Below are 14,166 nucleotides of genomic sequence, written 5' to 3' on the forward strand. Positions count from 1 at the left end.
GTCTATCAGAACAGTTGAGTTGCTTACAGAATAGCTGGGACCCTGTTCTGTAAATGCACAAAACCAGAAAGTATTCTTTAATTTAAAGAACTTCTTACACCAGTGATTAGTAACAACACAGACAAGTTTTGCTGCAAGGCAGATTATCCTTTAATTTGCATATCCATCTCCACCAGAGTTATCTGGCTCTTGGTAAGAATAAAGTTTCCAAGTCAATGAAAAATACTACTGTGTTGCTGTTTTGTTTGGTCTTTGTCAACTACAACTCACACTTCCAACTTTTAACTGCAAGAAAAAGACTAGCTATCAAATTAAAAAAAACACCCTGGTGGTCTTCAAAGTTTGCTTGGCTTCAGGGCTTTAAGCAAAATATTAGAGTTCCTGGTGGAATGTGTCAAATCTAGGTGTGTGAAACTAGTATCTATCACAGGGATTCACTGTTGAGAAGTTCTAAGAAAATCTTAAGAAATTACACCACATGACTGTACAAGAGCATTGTGTTTTAATTCTATCACTTGTGGTTCTGTTTCTAGAGTCTGGGTCAAGATCAGCAACTTGTGAAATTAATGAGAAAAAGTTCATTTTTCATTGAATTGGGAGTGGTAATATATTTACAAATGGATAATACAGAATATTTAAGAGAAAGAGAGAGAGATGGTTACATTCATTCTCTTAATCCCTTCATAATATCTTCAGAAATTTAAGAATCAGATTATGACTGCCATATTACCACATTACTTAAAATACTATTCTTTGTCTACTTTGCTAAGTGACTGTAGTGGCAATTATACTTTCACAAATGTTGTGACTGACAGATTTTCAGTGTAAGATTGCTCTGTGCTATGATTTCTTAGAATATGGAATAATTGCAACACATTTTTTTCTTTTAAGGAATTCAATGAAAATATAAGCAATATGCCTCAAATTAATGACATCTGATCTTGACAAATTTGTGGACAACTGAAGGTAAGGATCTCAACGAATCAGGATCCTTTTTCAAAATATGTATCTGACATATTCATAATATTGCAGCACATGGGGAAGACAACTAAATTTCAAAAAAAACTTATGAAAAAGAAAGCCACAGTCTAAAGATGACATTATTCCCTCCTTAAAAGCTCATCAGTGTACTGATCAATAACTATTGATACAGTTGAGAAAAGATGCTTAACAGCCTATTTTGTGGTAGCTCTTTAGGAAACTCATAAATAACAAAAGGAATTATAGCAATGCACATCTTCCTTCTTTAAACAATGGAACAAATTTGTATGCTGCATATGGTTCATGTGAATGATGCTTAAGAAAGGAAGAATTAATGGGTGTGCTAGTTTTCATTTACTAATTTAAAGAAGGTACTTTCTTTTAAACCCTCTTTAACATTTCAGGTACAATTATTTAATCTTTCAAGAGGCTCAAGTAATTTTGGTTCACTTTGTAAGCACTTCCTAAGCTGTTCTATCACTCTGTAAAGTACTATGAAAATTTACAACATTAAATAAATACCACATGTCACAATTAATAACTTACCAGTTTGCCTTTATTTATTTAGTATTTTGGACAGGGGATACGGAGAGAGAAAATAAGCTGCTTTGAAAGGGAATATGTTATGACGAGATGACTTGTTCAGAAGACTTCTTAAGGACAGCAATAAAGAAAATGCTTTATCTTAGAACAAAAGCATGGTGACTTCTGAATATTACATCACCAAATGAGGAACCCACAAGCAAGACATAATTTTTACTGTAAGTACCATTACTGAAGACAAATACTTTATTTAATTAAGCTTTATAGGTTTTAATCTGTCTCCATTACTTGAGATGGTGAACTAGAATTTAGAATTAGATTATTGATTAAGAATTAAATTGTAGAAAATGCCTGAATGACATATATATACATTCTAAATATGGGTGTCTTATTTTAGTTAATTTTTTTTTTTTTTTGAAATGTCAGTTTTGTAGGAAGGTCTGTTTAGACACAACTCTTGTGTATATATTGCTGTATCTGCATGGTATTTAAAAAAAATAGAACAGTTATCCAGTATGTTATTACTGAGAATGCTTATTTGGGAAGCTGGAGATATCCTTAACTTTGCCCTCATCACAAATATCACTTTTATACTGTGGATATTTTTTTACATGTAGCAATGTGATGATTAATGTGGAGCTTGGAAATTATGAAGCTGATGAATAGAGTGATCTTTATCCATACAATGAAACTTAAAATGAAACTTTGAAAGTTGTTAAAGCAATGCTTTCACTCAAACACCTTAATGTAAATGGTTACTATCACAATCTGATATTGGAAGTCCTTGTTTTTTTATTTGGGAATTATCAGCAGGTATGTAAGTTTGGGCTGCAAAGTTTCCTCAGGCCCTGAGAAAATCTCAGTCAAAATCTTAGAAAAAATTAATGTGTCAGTGTTCAGGCCACATGAAACAGGAAAACCTGTTTGCAGATTTCTGTCAGACAAGTACAGGGACTTGTACTGTAGGTTTCTGAGTTAGAGATGAATCTTTTGAGCTACTAGAAGAAGAAGCTGAGTTCAGAATGTTTCCCTTAATTTTGGGAGGGTTTTTCACCACTTCCCGCCACCCCTCTAATTTTTTTTAAAGTGTCTGCTCCCTTCCAATGTTATGTATCTGTTTTTTGTTTGTAAATAGAAATTTTCTCCTCCTGCTTGTTTGTTTGCAGTTCTCACAGAGCATAAGGGTAAACACAATCTTTAGTGATAAATAGTCTTGGATTGGGCATAAACAATTTACTGCCTTTACAGCAGAACCTGTAGTGCAACAGAACTCTATTCTCTGATGCAGTTCCATTGATTGCAGAGTTTTGTTCTCCTTTGAATCACTGTCTGCAGTTCAATACTTCTGAAAGTGAACTAGAATTTGTCTTTCTTTTAGATGTTAAATCATGCTGAAGTAATGCCTTCCAAAACACTTAACCCTCTTAACTAAAGGATCACTTCTTCTTGAAATAATAGAACCATAACCTTAGAATACTTTTACTACTTTAAGGTGTGTACCAGAGAGGTGGATGTTCAGTCTGGAGTTACTGATTAAAAAGTCCCAGCCTGCTTTTCTCCTTGTTTTATTTCCTTTCCTGCTCTGCTGTCTCAGAGTTACCTGTGACTACATACTTTTCTCCAGATTTAGTTTAACACTGTTTTCTCCAGCAATGTCAGAGGCTTTAGATAACCTGTCAATCATGAGCATTAAAGCTGATGCACTCAGTCATTATTTTTAAATACTGAAAACAAACACCATCATCAGCTTGCTTTCTATCAAGTTTTTATCCCATGATCAGTTTTTTTTTTCCCATGATTCTCAAAGGTATGTAAAACAGCTGAAGTAAGTTATACTGAGGTACCAAGATTGCTGTAGCATCCAAATGTAGCTGCTCCATTGCTTGAGGCACCACTATAAAATCATGACAAATGAAGAATACATTTGCAGCCTAGAGGAGAGCTTAGGCAGGTAGAATGTAATTACATTGCTAGAATTCAAGTAAGGCCCCAGGACCACCTTGGAAGGAAAGTGTTGCTCACTGTTAGTAGGGTGCCAGGCAGGAACTGTATTTAGATTATTTACTACGTAGAGTAACCTGCAGTGCAGCTGTAATTTAGAATGATAGAGTACTAAAGAGAAAAACATACTATGTAATTTCCAACATAGTAATGAAGCATAATGGAATAGAGCCATCATGCTATATTATGCAATCTGCATTTTATAGAATGTGTGAATATAAATTCAGTTATTTGCTGCCTATTGGGGAAAATTGCACCAACTTAATACTCAAAACCAAAAAGTACTTTACAAAAGTAAAGGGAAGTAAGCAACTCTGTCTTCTCTGAAAGGAAAGTGTTATATAGGACCTTGGATTAGTAGAACATAGGCCTTTTCTGTATCTTATCTGTGTCACTGAACCTGAAGGATACATTGGTATGCATCTCAAAAGAAAGTTGCTGCACCATATGGGAGGAATGTGGGGTTAAAAACCATAAAACCCTTTAAACATGAAAAAAACCACAACCCTATAATGAAAACAAGACAGCAAGATCAGATAGTATTTGAAATTTGTATGTAATATGTACATCCTTAGGGTTATTGATGCTATTTTAGCATTTGCATGACAGTTGTTTCCAGAAAAGGCATAATCTAAATTGAGAAAGGTAACTAAGAATAGAAATAAGGAAAAATCACAAATAGTCTAATAGCACAAACTGCAATAACACATTTCTATGAGGATGCTGGAGAAGCTGAGATGAAAATCTTAGGGGAACAGAAGGAAAAGATATTTCTGGTATTTCTAAATGCCCTTGAAATAGGTACTGTGTTGGAAAGTGGAGGAAAAAGAGTAAGGCTGCTCCAGAACTGGCAGTTATTCCAATTGTTCACCTTGCAAATATTTTTTAGAATATCCTAGATCATGCTCCAGCCAAATGAATGCTATTTTGTTCCTGTAGCCTTTGTTCCATTGGTCTTTAAATTTTCTAGTTTTCTAGATTAGTCAAGGAGCTGCATCAATAAATACAGCCAAGCAGTTGTCAGTCCACTGCAGATGTAGGAACTTGGTTTTCAAAGATTATTTAAATTTATGTATGTTTGTTTATGTGTGTTTGATGTTTCTTCTGAGTCTTGGTGAGAATTCCACTTGGTCAAGATCTTGACTTTGGAAGAATACCAAGTACAGAAACAGGGGAAAGTTGAAAAATGTCTAGAAGAAGATAATGTGTCAGGGTTTGGAAAAGTTTGAGCAAAAAAACCAGATGGAAACTAATTCCCAATACCTGTCAAGTATGAAGTCAAAAGGACCTGTACTACTGACAAAGGATGTTTGAGAATTTGAGAGGCATCATGTTGAGATTAAGCAGACTTTTCCTACTTTTATTTTAATATGATTGATTGACATAGATAAAATACATGGTAGTTTAACTTTCTTGTTGATATAACCACTTCCCATCTAAACTAATCTGCAATTAAAAGAGAGGATTTACTTCCTACATCCACTTTTGGAAGAGAAAGGAACCACTCTGTGCTGGCAGCAAATTAACATAACATTCAGCATGATATAATGCTGAAATCTTCAATGTGATGTGGTAAGCCACAAAATAACATGAAGACAAATACCTTTTTGGCTTTCTTCCACTGTTTTATTTATTACATCCTTCTTTATTTTTTCACTGGTGGAGAGGAAAAAAAGTACATGTTTTGGAGTAGTTATGATCACTTTTAAGCATTTCAAGTTTTGAGACAATACTTGCTACATGAAACATTACTAAATGCGTAGAGTTGACCATCTATGATTTGTTTTTTAGTTACTTAAAGAGTCTTCTTTCTAAAAGGGGAGGTCAGAGTGAGCTGGGAGAGGGATATTTTTATTCCTGCAGTATTTCCTGTAAAGGTAAAATGCTTATTCATAGTGCAATGTAATGCACTGTAGTCCAGGTTTCCACAGCACAACTTTGCTGGGTTTTTTTCTACTTCCTCTTTCATAGCCCCAGGATTTTTGGCCAGGAGATAAGAATTCCTTTCCTAACTGTTCTGCCCATTTATGTTGTCTAATAAAACCCATAAAGTTTGGGCAGGATCTGCTTCCTGTTGATTTAAACAATCCAAAGTGTTTGGTCAAAATTGTCAAGTGTGATTTTTCAGAATAAGTACTGAGTAAAAATTTCCTGAGTAAAAACTTCTGAGTTTTGGCCTCCAGAAGCATTGCTGCATTAGCACTCTGCTAAATCAAAATCAGTGGTAACAGCTGTGGGACACTAGCCTACCTTCAGTGCTCAGCATCAGGTCCAGAGCTTTGGAAGGAGATGGAGTTTGGCTTTATTTGGTCACTGTTTATTGTTTGAAATGGCATGACTAGGACTGACTGCAGTGAGCAGATGCTCTGTTCTCTGTAAATGACTGTAACTGTGATAGATAAAGTGCTGTCCTGCAGTTGTGTGAGGATATAGTGTCAGAGCAAGGGGTTCAGGTGGTGGGAACAAGGTGTCCCCATGCACCAGCAGTGGCTGTGGTTGCTCCTTATAAATTCTCATCAGGCTGAACAAAGACACTGGACCACATATCTGGGAACTCCTGTGCTTTGTTGTGCAGTCACCATAACTCCAGCACCCAGCCCACTGTTCAGACACAAAAAGTGTTGTTTCACAAGCTCTTAAATTCTACAGTAGACTTTCACAAGCATGACAGCCATGTGTGGCCCAGGAAGAGCAAAGGAGGAGAGAAATAAAGATTGAAAAGGGAGAAAGTACAAAGGATATCAGTAGTCCTTACATCCATTGCATTGTAGGGACACTGCAATCTAAGCAATCAATTTTTTTTGTTTTCTTTCTTTTCAAGAAAGACCTGTGTGTTCTATGTTATGTAACATTGAAAAAGGCTTAAATAATAGTCTAAAATATGCTTTAACACCCATCCTGACAGAATCTGGGCTCAGAACAATAAAGACAGGCTGTTCTTAGGCATAAAAGCAAAATTCCTTTGCTAGTCAATAACGTTTCAAGCAGAAATCCATTTTCAGGAGTATATTTACTTCAGAAAAAATACAAAATTAAAAAGAGAACTCAGAATGCATGAAACATTAAATTGCCAACTAGTGAGCCTGAAACATCAAATTTTGCAAATTTCAAGTTAAAATAAGTTGAAACTCCCTCCAGTATGTTTTTTAAAAGAAAAAGAACATCCCTCCTTTGCTCCACAGCATCTAAAATATTTTAACTAATGTTAAAGTTAAAAGGAAGATGTATTTACCTAGCATACATAATAAATACCAAGGTAGATGGAGTACATATTTTTTTCCTTGAATTAATGCTAAGATTTCAGAGCTTCTTTGTTTTCCCAAAATAATAGTTCTTTTGTAGCAAACCACTTCACATTTTGTGGCCAGAGGCACAAAGTCACATTGCCAGGCAGCATTCTTGTTATAAATTTGGAGTCCCATCTTTGATTCTGGCTTGGGAAATGGATTTACAAACAAGTGACAATGGCAAAAGTCTTCTTTCAAGACTGTCCAGTCCTTCCAGCAGGCAGGAAACTGTGCTCTGATGTGTTTTCTATGTAGGGCTGTGCTCTAGAAGTGTGTTCTCTGTGCAGGGCTGTGTTCAAATGTGAGGCTGGTAAATCTCTAGTGCCAGGGATGTAAACAGAGTCCATGTAAAGCTGGTTCACTTGCTCTGCCTGTTTTTGGCAAAAAATAAGATATTTTAATATTTGATTTTAAACAAATATTTTGATTTTAAACAAATTATTAAATGAATTTATCGAACCATAAACATCCCTTTCCAACTGAATGGAAAACTCCTTTGAAATATGTTAAAATATGACTGTCACAAAGAATCAAAAGTTGATTTCATTGCTAGAAGTTATTTGTTCTTTGAAACAATACCCAAAAAAATTGCAATCCCTGGAAATTAGATGTATGTCAGTAAAATGTCATCAAAACCTACAGGTTTGGGTTTGGGGTAAAATTAAAGGCTATTACCATCATTTGGAGTGTCCTTAGTAAAGAGATTTTCTTGGAGATCAGATCATACTACTTCAATTTTGAGCCTGGATATGAAGCAATTTAAAAGCCCCAAGTATTCAAGTATTTAAAAACCCTAACATCAATCTGCATTTCAATTTAGTTTTTGTCTTAGTCTTGGACTCTTCACAAGTTAAAACAGTCACTTATTTAGGAGCTTGATGGCAAAACTAGGAAACTATTTTATTTACTTTGGGATCAGAATTTAGATTAACATATAATGTTTTTTACTGATGGTATGTGGTGAGAAGAGAAACCCAGAGAAGAGAAACATTTTTTCCACAAAATGAATTGGTAGTTTTAGTTGTTGTTGTTGTACTGGGATGATGTATTGGACACAAATAGATCAGCTGGAAAACAACTTAGGGTAGCTCATAACCTCACTTTTTCCTGCTGCCTGATAAGTATGTAAGCCTCCATATATAAAATCAGTGGGATTCTGCACCAATATAGCAAGCAGTTCACAACTGACTGACAAATAGAAGAAACCCTGCCAATCCTACATTCTAAGCCAAAATATGTTGCTTATTTCTGTATTGACGGACTAAGCCTTGCACCAAAACTAAAAAAAAAAAAAATTAAAAAAAATTCATTTTGTACATTTGTACTAAAAAAATAGTATGTGTAGGTTATTAAAGAGAAATATTATTTTGTCTCATTCTCTCCCTCACAGATTTAAAGTAATATATGGTGTATCATATTATAAACTGAGTGTCTGTTAATACCAGGTAAAAATGTTTCTTAACAATCATTTGAATAATGGAGTGTTGCTTGCTGAACTGTTCATTTGAAAACTCGTTGAGTTGCACAGTAATCACAGAATCTCCAGTTTTTTATCCTTTATGTCACTAAAAAATGCTTGCTGTTGTGTTGTTCTGTTTTCATTTTCATCATGTTCCAAACCAGAAATGTATCACTGTCTAAAAATATGTTGGTAGGTAATAGAGGAAGGCAAGTGGAAGGTCAAATCCCTTACAAACTGGTGAAATACATTTAAATACATAAATTTAAATAGAAACCACATTGTATGACCAGAGATAAGCAATATATGGGTTGTAGTATAACTTAAAAAATTAAGACTGTTACCATTAAGGGTGCCTGGGACTGTAGCATTCATGAATAAGGCAAAATTCCTATAGACTTGGCTTTAGATGTGTGTTTGATTCTTGGCTGGTTCAGGTAAGGGTGTCTGCTTGGATTTCCTCTGCTCTATCTATTATCTTCATTATGTTCCCACTCTTAACAAAAATTCTTGTACAAAACAAAAACTCCTCACGGGGAGATGCGCCCACATAATGATTTTATCTTGCTAATATTGCCATTATTCCCTCAAATAGATCTTTCCATTATTCCACCTACCATTTGCTTTGTAGTTGCTCACAAAACAACTTAGCTTATTGTGAGCGCTCACGTACACATGGGAAAGTTGGTGGAATGGTAAAGCAAGTGCTGGCACCATGCTTTATTTCCTTAGGCTTGTAATTCTACCTCTAAAGAACTCTCTGGAGGCTGCTGCAGGAGCCCTTCAAAATCTTCTTCTGCCCCCATTCCTTGCTTGACAAGGATACATTCAGGGGTGCTAGAACCATTCCTGAACTGCAGGAGGGATGCAGGGACTGTACCTGTGCCACAGGTTGTGCTGGTTGATCTTTGTCACATGAAAGAAAAGAGCTCAGATCACATTCCCAGCCATAAACACATGGCTTGAGGTTGTGCAGGCTCAAACAGCTCTGAGGGTTGAATCTTCACCCCCTTTTGGAGAGCCCTCATGTGTGAGTCAAGGAGGCCATGGCAGCTGCTTGTGGTACCTGTGAACTCATTCATAGAGCAGAACAGGTCTGCTTCACTCCAGTGTTCCCCTTATGTGAACAAGGCAGAGCCTTGAACTTGTGGTTATTTATTTGTATGAGATTGTGTTTGACTATTACACCACCACAGCTGCCCAAGCTGCCTCTGGCCAGCTCTCCAGAAGAAAGGCAGACAGATCAGGTCCATCTGTAACATTCACATTACTGGCTGAGCCAGGTGTAAGTAGTCTGTTCTCTCCCAGAATAAGTATTTACTTCTAAAGAAGTCTAGGCAGGCAGAAACAAATTGCTGGAGCTGAGTGAAATATTTTGAAAATCACTATTAACTTATATTACAAACTTTTTGTAAAGACGTGCTACTTCCAGAATTACCCCTGCTATTACAAATAACAAAATACATTTGCAGATTTAGGGAGGTGGTTGTGGCCCTCCACTACTCTCAGCTGAGACCCCACCAGGAATGTTGTACCCAGCTCTGGGGTCCCCACAACAGGAAGGACTTGGACCTGTTGGAGTGAGTCCAGAGGAGGCCACCAAGTTGATAAGAGGAATGTGGGACCTCTCCTGCCTTTCCTGGCAGAGAGAGAATTTGGTTTGTTCAGTCTGGAGAAGGCTTTGGAGTGACCCAGTTACAACTTGTACCTGAGGGGAACCTACATGAAGGATGGACAGAGTCTTTTTACAAGGGCATGTAGAGCAGGAGAAGGGGGAATGGCCTCAAACTGAGAGAAAGTGAGTCTCACCTAGGTTTAGATTTGACAATAGGAAGAAATTCTTTACTGTGAGGGTGGTGAGGCACTGGAGCAGGTTGCCCAGAGAAGCTGTGGATGCCCCATCCTGGAAATGTTCTATGCCAGGCTGGATGGGGCTCTGAGCAGCCTCCTCTAGTGGGAAGAGTCCCTGGCCATGGCAGGGGGGGTTGGAACTGCATGGTCTTAAAAGTCCCTTCCAACCCAAACCATTCTATAATTCTATACAATGATATCTACTACTACTAAACTGTTCTTGAGGGCTTTTGTAGGATGCTCTGGTGCTTCAAATAAGACACTGACTACTTTCAAATGTAATTATTTTAAGGAATTTTGAAAACCATGGGTTAAGAAGAATATTAAAAAACACAGCTGCATACATAATCTGGCCTGGGACCAAATAGAAAGGTGTATATTTAGAAATAATGTGATGAAAAATTATAAACATTCTCACACTTTTGCCTTAATCAGGTATCTTCATACTATCAGCAAACAAGGGCAAGAGTCAGGGGATGCCACATGGAGTGCTTCCCTTGTTCTTTGTGTGTGCTGCTTGTAGTTGAGTTCTTTTTGAACCTGTGACAATTGCTACCTGAAGGGACAGCTGTGGCTTTACATCGGTTCTGTGAGTTACTGAGAAAGGGTCACTTAGCCTGTGAAATAAAGGCCACAAAACCAAAGGAGAAACTGCCCCTCTTCAGTGTGAGGCAGAATTATTGCCTTTACCAGAGTGTATGACACAAAAGTAAAATTAATTGTAAAACTCAATTGAGATCAGTGCTGAAGCTCAGTGAAAGCATTATTTCGCTGCAGTTGTTTCATAAGACAGTTTTTCTATTTCATTGCCTGGGCCCTGCACATGAGCTGTGCTGCCATTTACCTGTAGAGCAAGTTTTCTGGGTACTTACAACTGCTGCAAGAGCATTGGTTCCCTTGCTGAATAAATACAGACTGATATTAAAAAATCCTAAAGAAGGTGATATTAAACCCCTGCCTTTTTGCCAAAGATAATACAATTTAATGAACAATTAATTTGTAGTAATCAGTATATTTCTGGTATTCATCAACAATACACAATATATTAAAAACTTGCATCTGAAAATCCTGTTCTTTATATCAATAAGAAGAAAAAAACTCCTTTAGCATAAGGAAAATCCTCAATGAGAAGAAAGCACATGTTACCAACCTTTCATAATCCACATCTTTGGTCTTTTATGCACTTCATTCCATTAATCTTGCCTTTATGCAGACTGTAAGGAGGCTGGAATACTTGTATTCAAGAATCTAATTCAGTTTTCTATTCAACTGAGATAAGTACCCAGCAGAAGGGGACAGCCCCATGAAAAGCTCACCCAGACTGCTGTTGTGTGGTAAAAAAGCACACACATGAGGAAAGAAGTCCTTCATAGAAGTCTTTTATAATTTACAGATTCTACTTCTTCCATAGAAAACTGAACCCTTGTGCAAGGGCAGGAACATCTTCACAAGTGCAAAGGCGTGGGGTGGCTTAAAAGATCGTATTTAAACAGGTCCATGTAAAATATCTCTCAATAGAGATATAATGACAGGAAAGAAAAATGGTTCTATATCCAGGAAACATTCTTATCAACAAGCTTTGCTAAAGAATTTGGGATTCCTAGGAAAAGCTCCAGAATTCCTGGGTTTAGGTGTGGGTGGAGAACAGCTCCTCCCCAAAAACTCAAGTGTATTCAAAGTTATAGGTGACAGAACTGTAAAGGAACAGTGATGGCAGAACTTGGATGCCTCCAGCTGTGTGACTGGAGAGTGCTTTAAAGCAATCTCTATGACAGATATGTAGGCAAAAATTCCACAGTTTTTCAGCAGAGAAGAACTTAACCTTCCCTGCTCAGGTTAAGAGTGGGGCTAAGAAAAGTCTACTGTTTTAACTCTCTGTAGTATTTTAACTCTCTGTAGTATTTTTTCAAAATACTACAGCTGTGTAAGCTTATGTCTGGAAACCTCTGGTTTTGTTTTCTCAAAAATGTCTTTACTGATCCATTGGACACTGTGCACTTTCAAGATAACATTAAAATGGGCATCAGAAAACTGTTTCCTATTATCTGTGGGAAAAATGAAGGGATGGGAACTTTGCTTTTACTGAGCTTATTCAACCTTTCAGTGTGCCTTAGCCAAGCACAGTTTTTCTGCACAGATGTAATTATACCCTGTACTTTAGCTGTGGGTATCTATTTGCATCTCTTCAGAGAGAGCACCTAGGGATGTGACACTCATGAAAGACCAATGCCCTCATCCAGGCTGGTGGCAGACAGAGCAAGGCATCAGGAATGCACATCTGGCATAGTGGGAGCAAGGCTCTGTTTCTCTTCTTTGCTACCATGAGTTGGAGATGGTGAGGAATTTTTTTTGAGGTGTATTAAAATATCTTTGATGACAGAAGCCAGTTCTTCAAGAAAAAAGACTTCACAGAAAAGCAGTGGTCTAACTGAAGCTTCCCATGGGAACCTACATTTCAGCTCCACCATGGAGATAACAGGGCAATGACTTGATATTGCCAGGCTAGCTAAGGTGCTGGATCCAGCAGGGTAAGACTGTCTCTTGACTGTTCAGTATTCCTGGTGAGGGCTCTGCCATGCAGTAATCAATCTTCTGACCACCTGACTACCCATGCAGTCAGTGCACTTCTTTCTTACTTTACTGCTAGCAATTCCCTTCCTTTTTATTTCCTCTTCATCAGCATTGGCCTCTGATGCCCTTACATGAAAGAAGAAAAGGGTATTATTTATCCAAAGGGAGAAAACTAGCTCTTAAGAGAAGAAAAAATGGAGAGGGAAAAGTCCTGAAAAGAAAATATTTAGATAACCAAACAACTTGCAGACAACTCAGACCCACTTTCCTGATTCATTTTCTTTGCTCTTTCCACAAACATCTATTTTGTTCCCTGTGACTGCCCCAGAAAGAGTTGTCCTCCTATTCCCAATATTTTTTTTCCATTTTCACATGGGAACAAGCACAGCCTCTTCTTCAGTTTACAAGCACATACTATAAACAGAAATATATTGTAGGAGAAAGTAACCTTGCTAACATATGCAAATATCAGAGAAGAATGTGGGGATTAGATTAGAAAGGGTGAAAAAGGTTTAGTAATATATGAAGAAGTAGTAAAAGCAGAAAAAGGGTGTTCCCACTGCTTTTTAAATCTGTCTTTAAATTATTTACTTGGCACTTTGACAGCTCACAATTTAAATTATTTCATTCATCTTAATATTTAATCACAGTTTTTAATTATACTAGTAACTTGAGGCTACTTCTTAACTCAGCAATAGCTTCATCTTCTATTAATAAATGGCTCATACCCTTGGCTTTGACACTTACTTGCTGTGAGTGTTTCGGCTTTGGTAGAACATGCAGTTCAGGACACTGTTATTGCATCTTAAATCTCAAATCTTCTTAAATTACCAGCACAGCATTTAACCCTGATGATAATAATTTAGCATAAAAATGTTCAGTCTTTACTGTAGTTCTTAATGCTACTGTTGCTAAAATTGCAGGAGATCAGAGAACAAGTACTTATAAAAAAATCTTATTCCAAAAGATATTCTTCCAGATGATTTTTCTTCTCAGTCTGGAGAAGAGACAGTCTGGTACCTGGGAGCTGTGGGTTGGAAGAATGTTACATCTCCATGTGTGGCTGGCAGGGTTTGGGATGGAGGATTTGGGGGTGTTTTTCTGAGCTGCATTCCAGATGAACTCCCTTGCTGGGGTTACAGCACTCGTGGGGCACTGGGCTGCGCTGGTTTGGGCAACTGGGGCCACCAAACCCACCAGGGAGCATTAAAAGACCTGGGGCTTGCTGAGCTATCTACTCTCCCCACAGCTCTCTGACGTCTATGTGGCTCTGTGTTGACTAGGGAATGTGATTTATGGGTTCAAGAAAGTTGACCATCTTTCCCCTGAGCCTCTGAGACCAAACTCCTATTTTTGCAGGCAGCACGTCAGATAAATATTTTTCCTATAAATTGGCCACCCTCTGTTTTACAATGTTAAGTTTTTGTTCTAATCCTCCTTGAGAGACTGCTCCAAAAGTTGGCTCTTTTCTTG

The 14,166-nt window shown here is 37.3% G+C and overlaps 1 protein-coding gene across 1 annotated transcript in view; it reads left to right on the top strand.

Annotated features, from left to right (window-relative positions):
• The first annotated feature begins 891 nt into the window (after window positions 1–891).
• KCNK2 (potassium two pore domain channel subfamily K member 2) overlaps window positions 892–14,166 on the top strand; it is a 103,293-nt gene continuing 90,018 nt past the window's right edge. Inside the window, exons 1-2 of the mRNA XM_079298850.1 lie at window positions 892–966; window positions 1,562–1,742. Coding sequence (XP_079154976.1) covers window positions 1,709–1,742 — 34 coding nt within the window. The 5' untranslated portion in view covers window positions 892–966; window positions 1,562–1,708. The remainder of the gene's footprint in view (window positions 967–1,561; window positions 1,743–14,166) is intronic.

The sequence above is a fragment of the Erithacus rubecula genome (assembly GCF_903797595.1).
Source record: "Erithacus rubecula genome assembly, chromosome: 2".
Taxonomy (NCBI): domain Eukaryota; kingdom Metazoa; phylum Chordata; class Aves; order Passeriformes; family Muscicapidae; genus Erithacus; species Erithacus rubecula.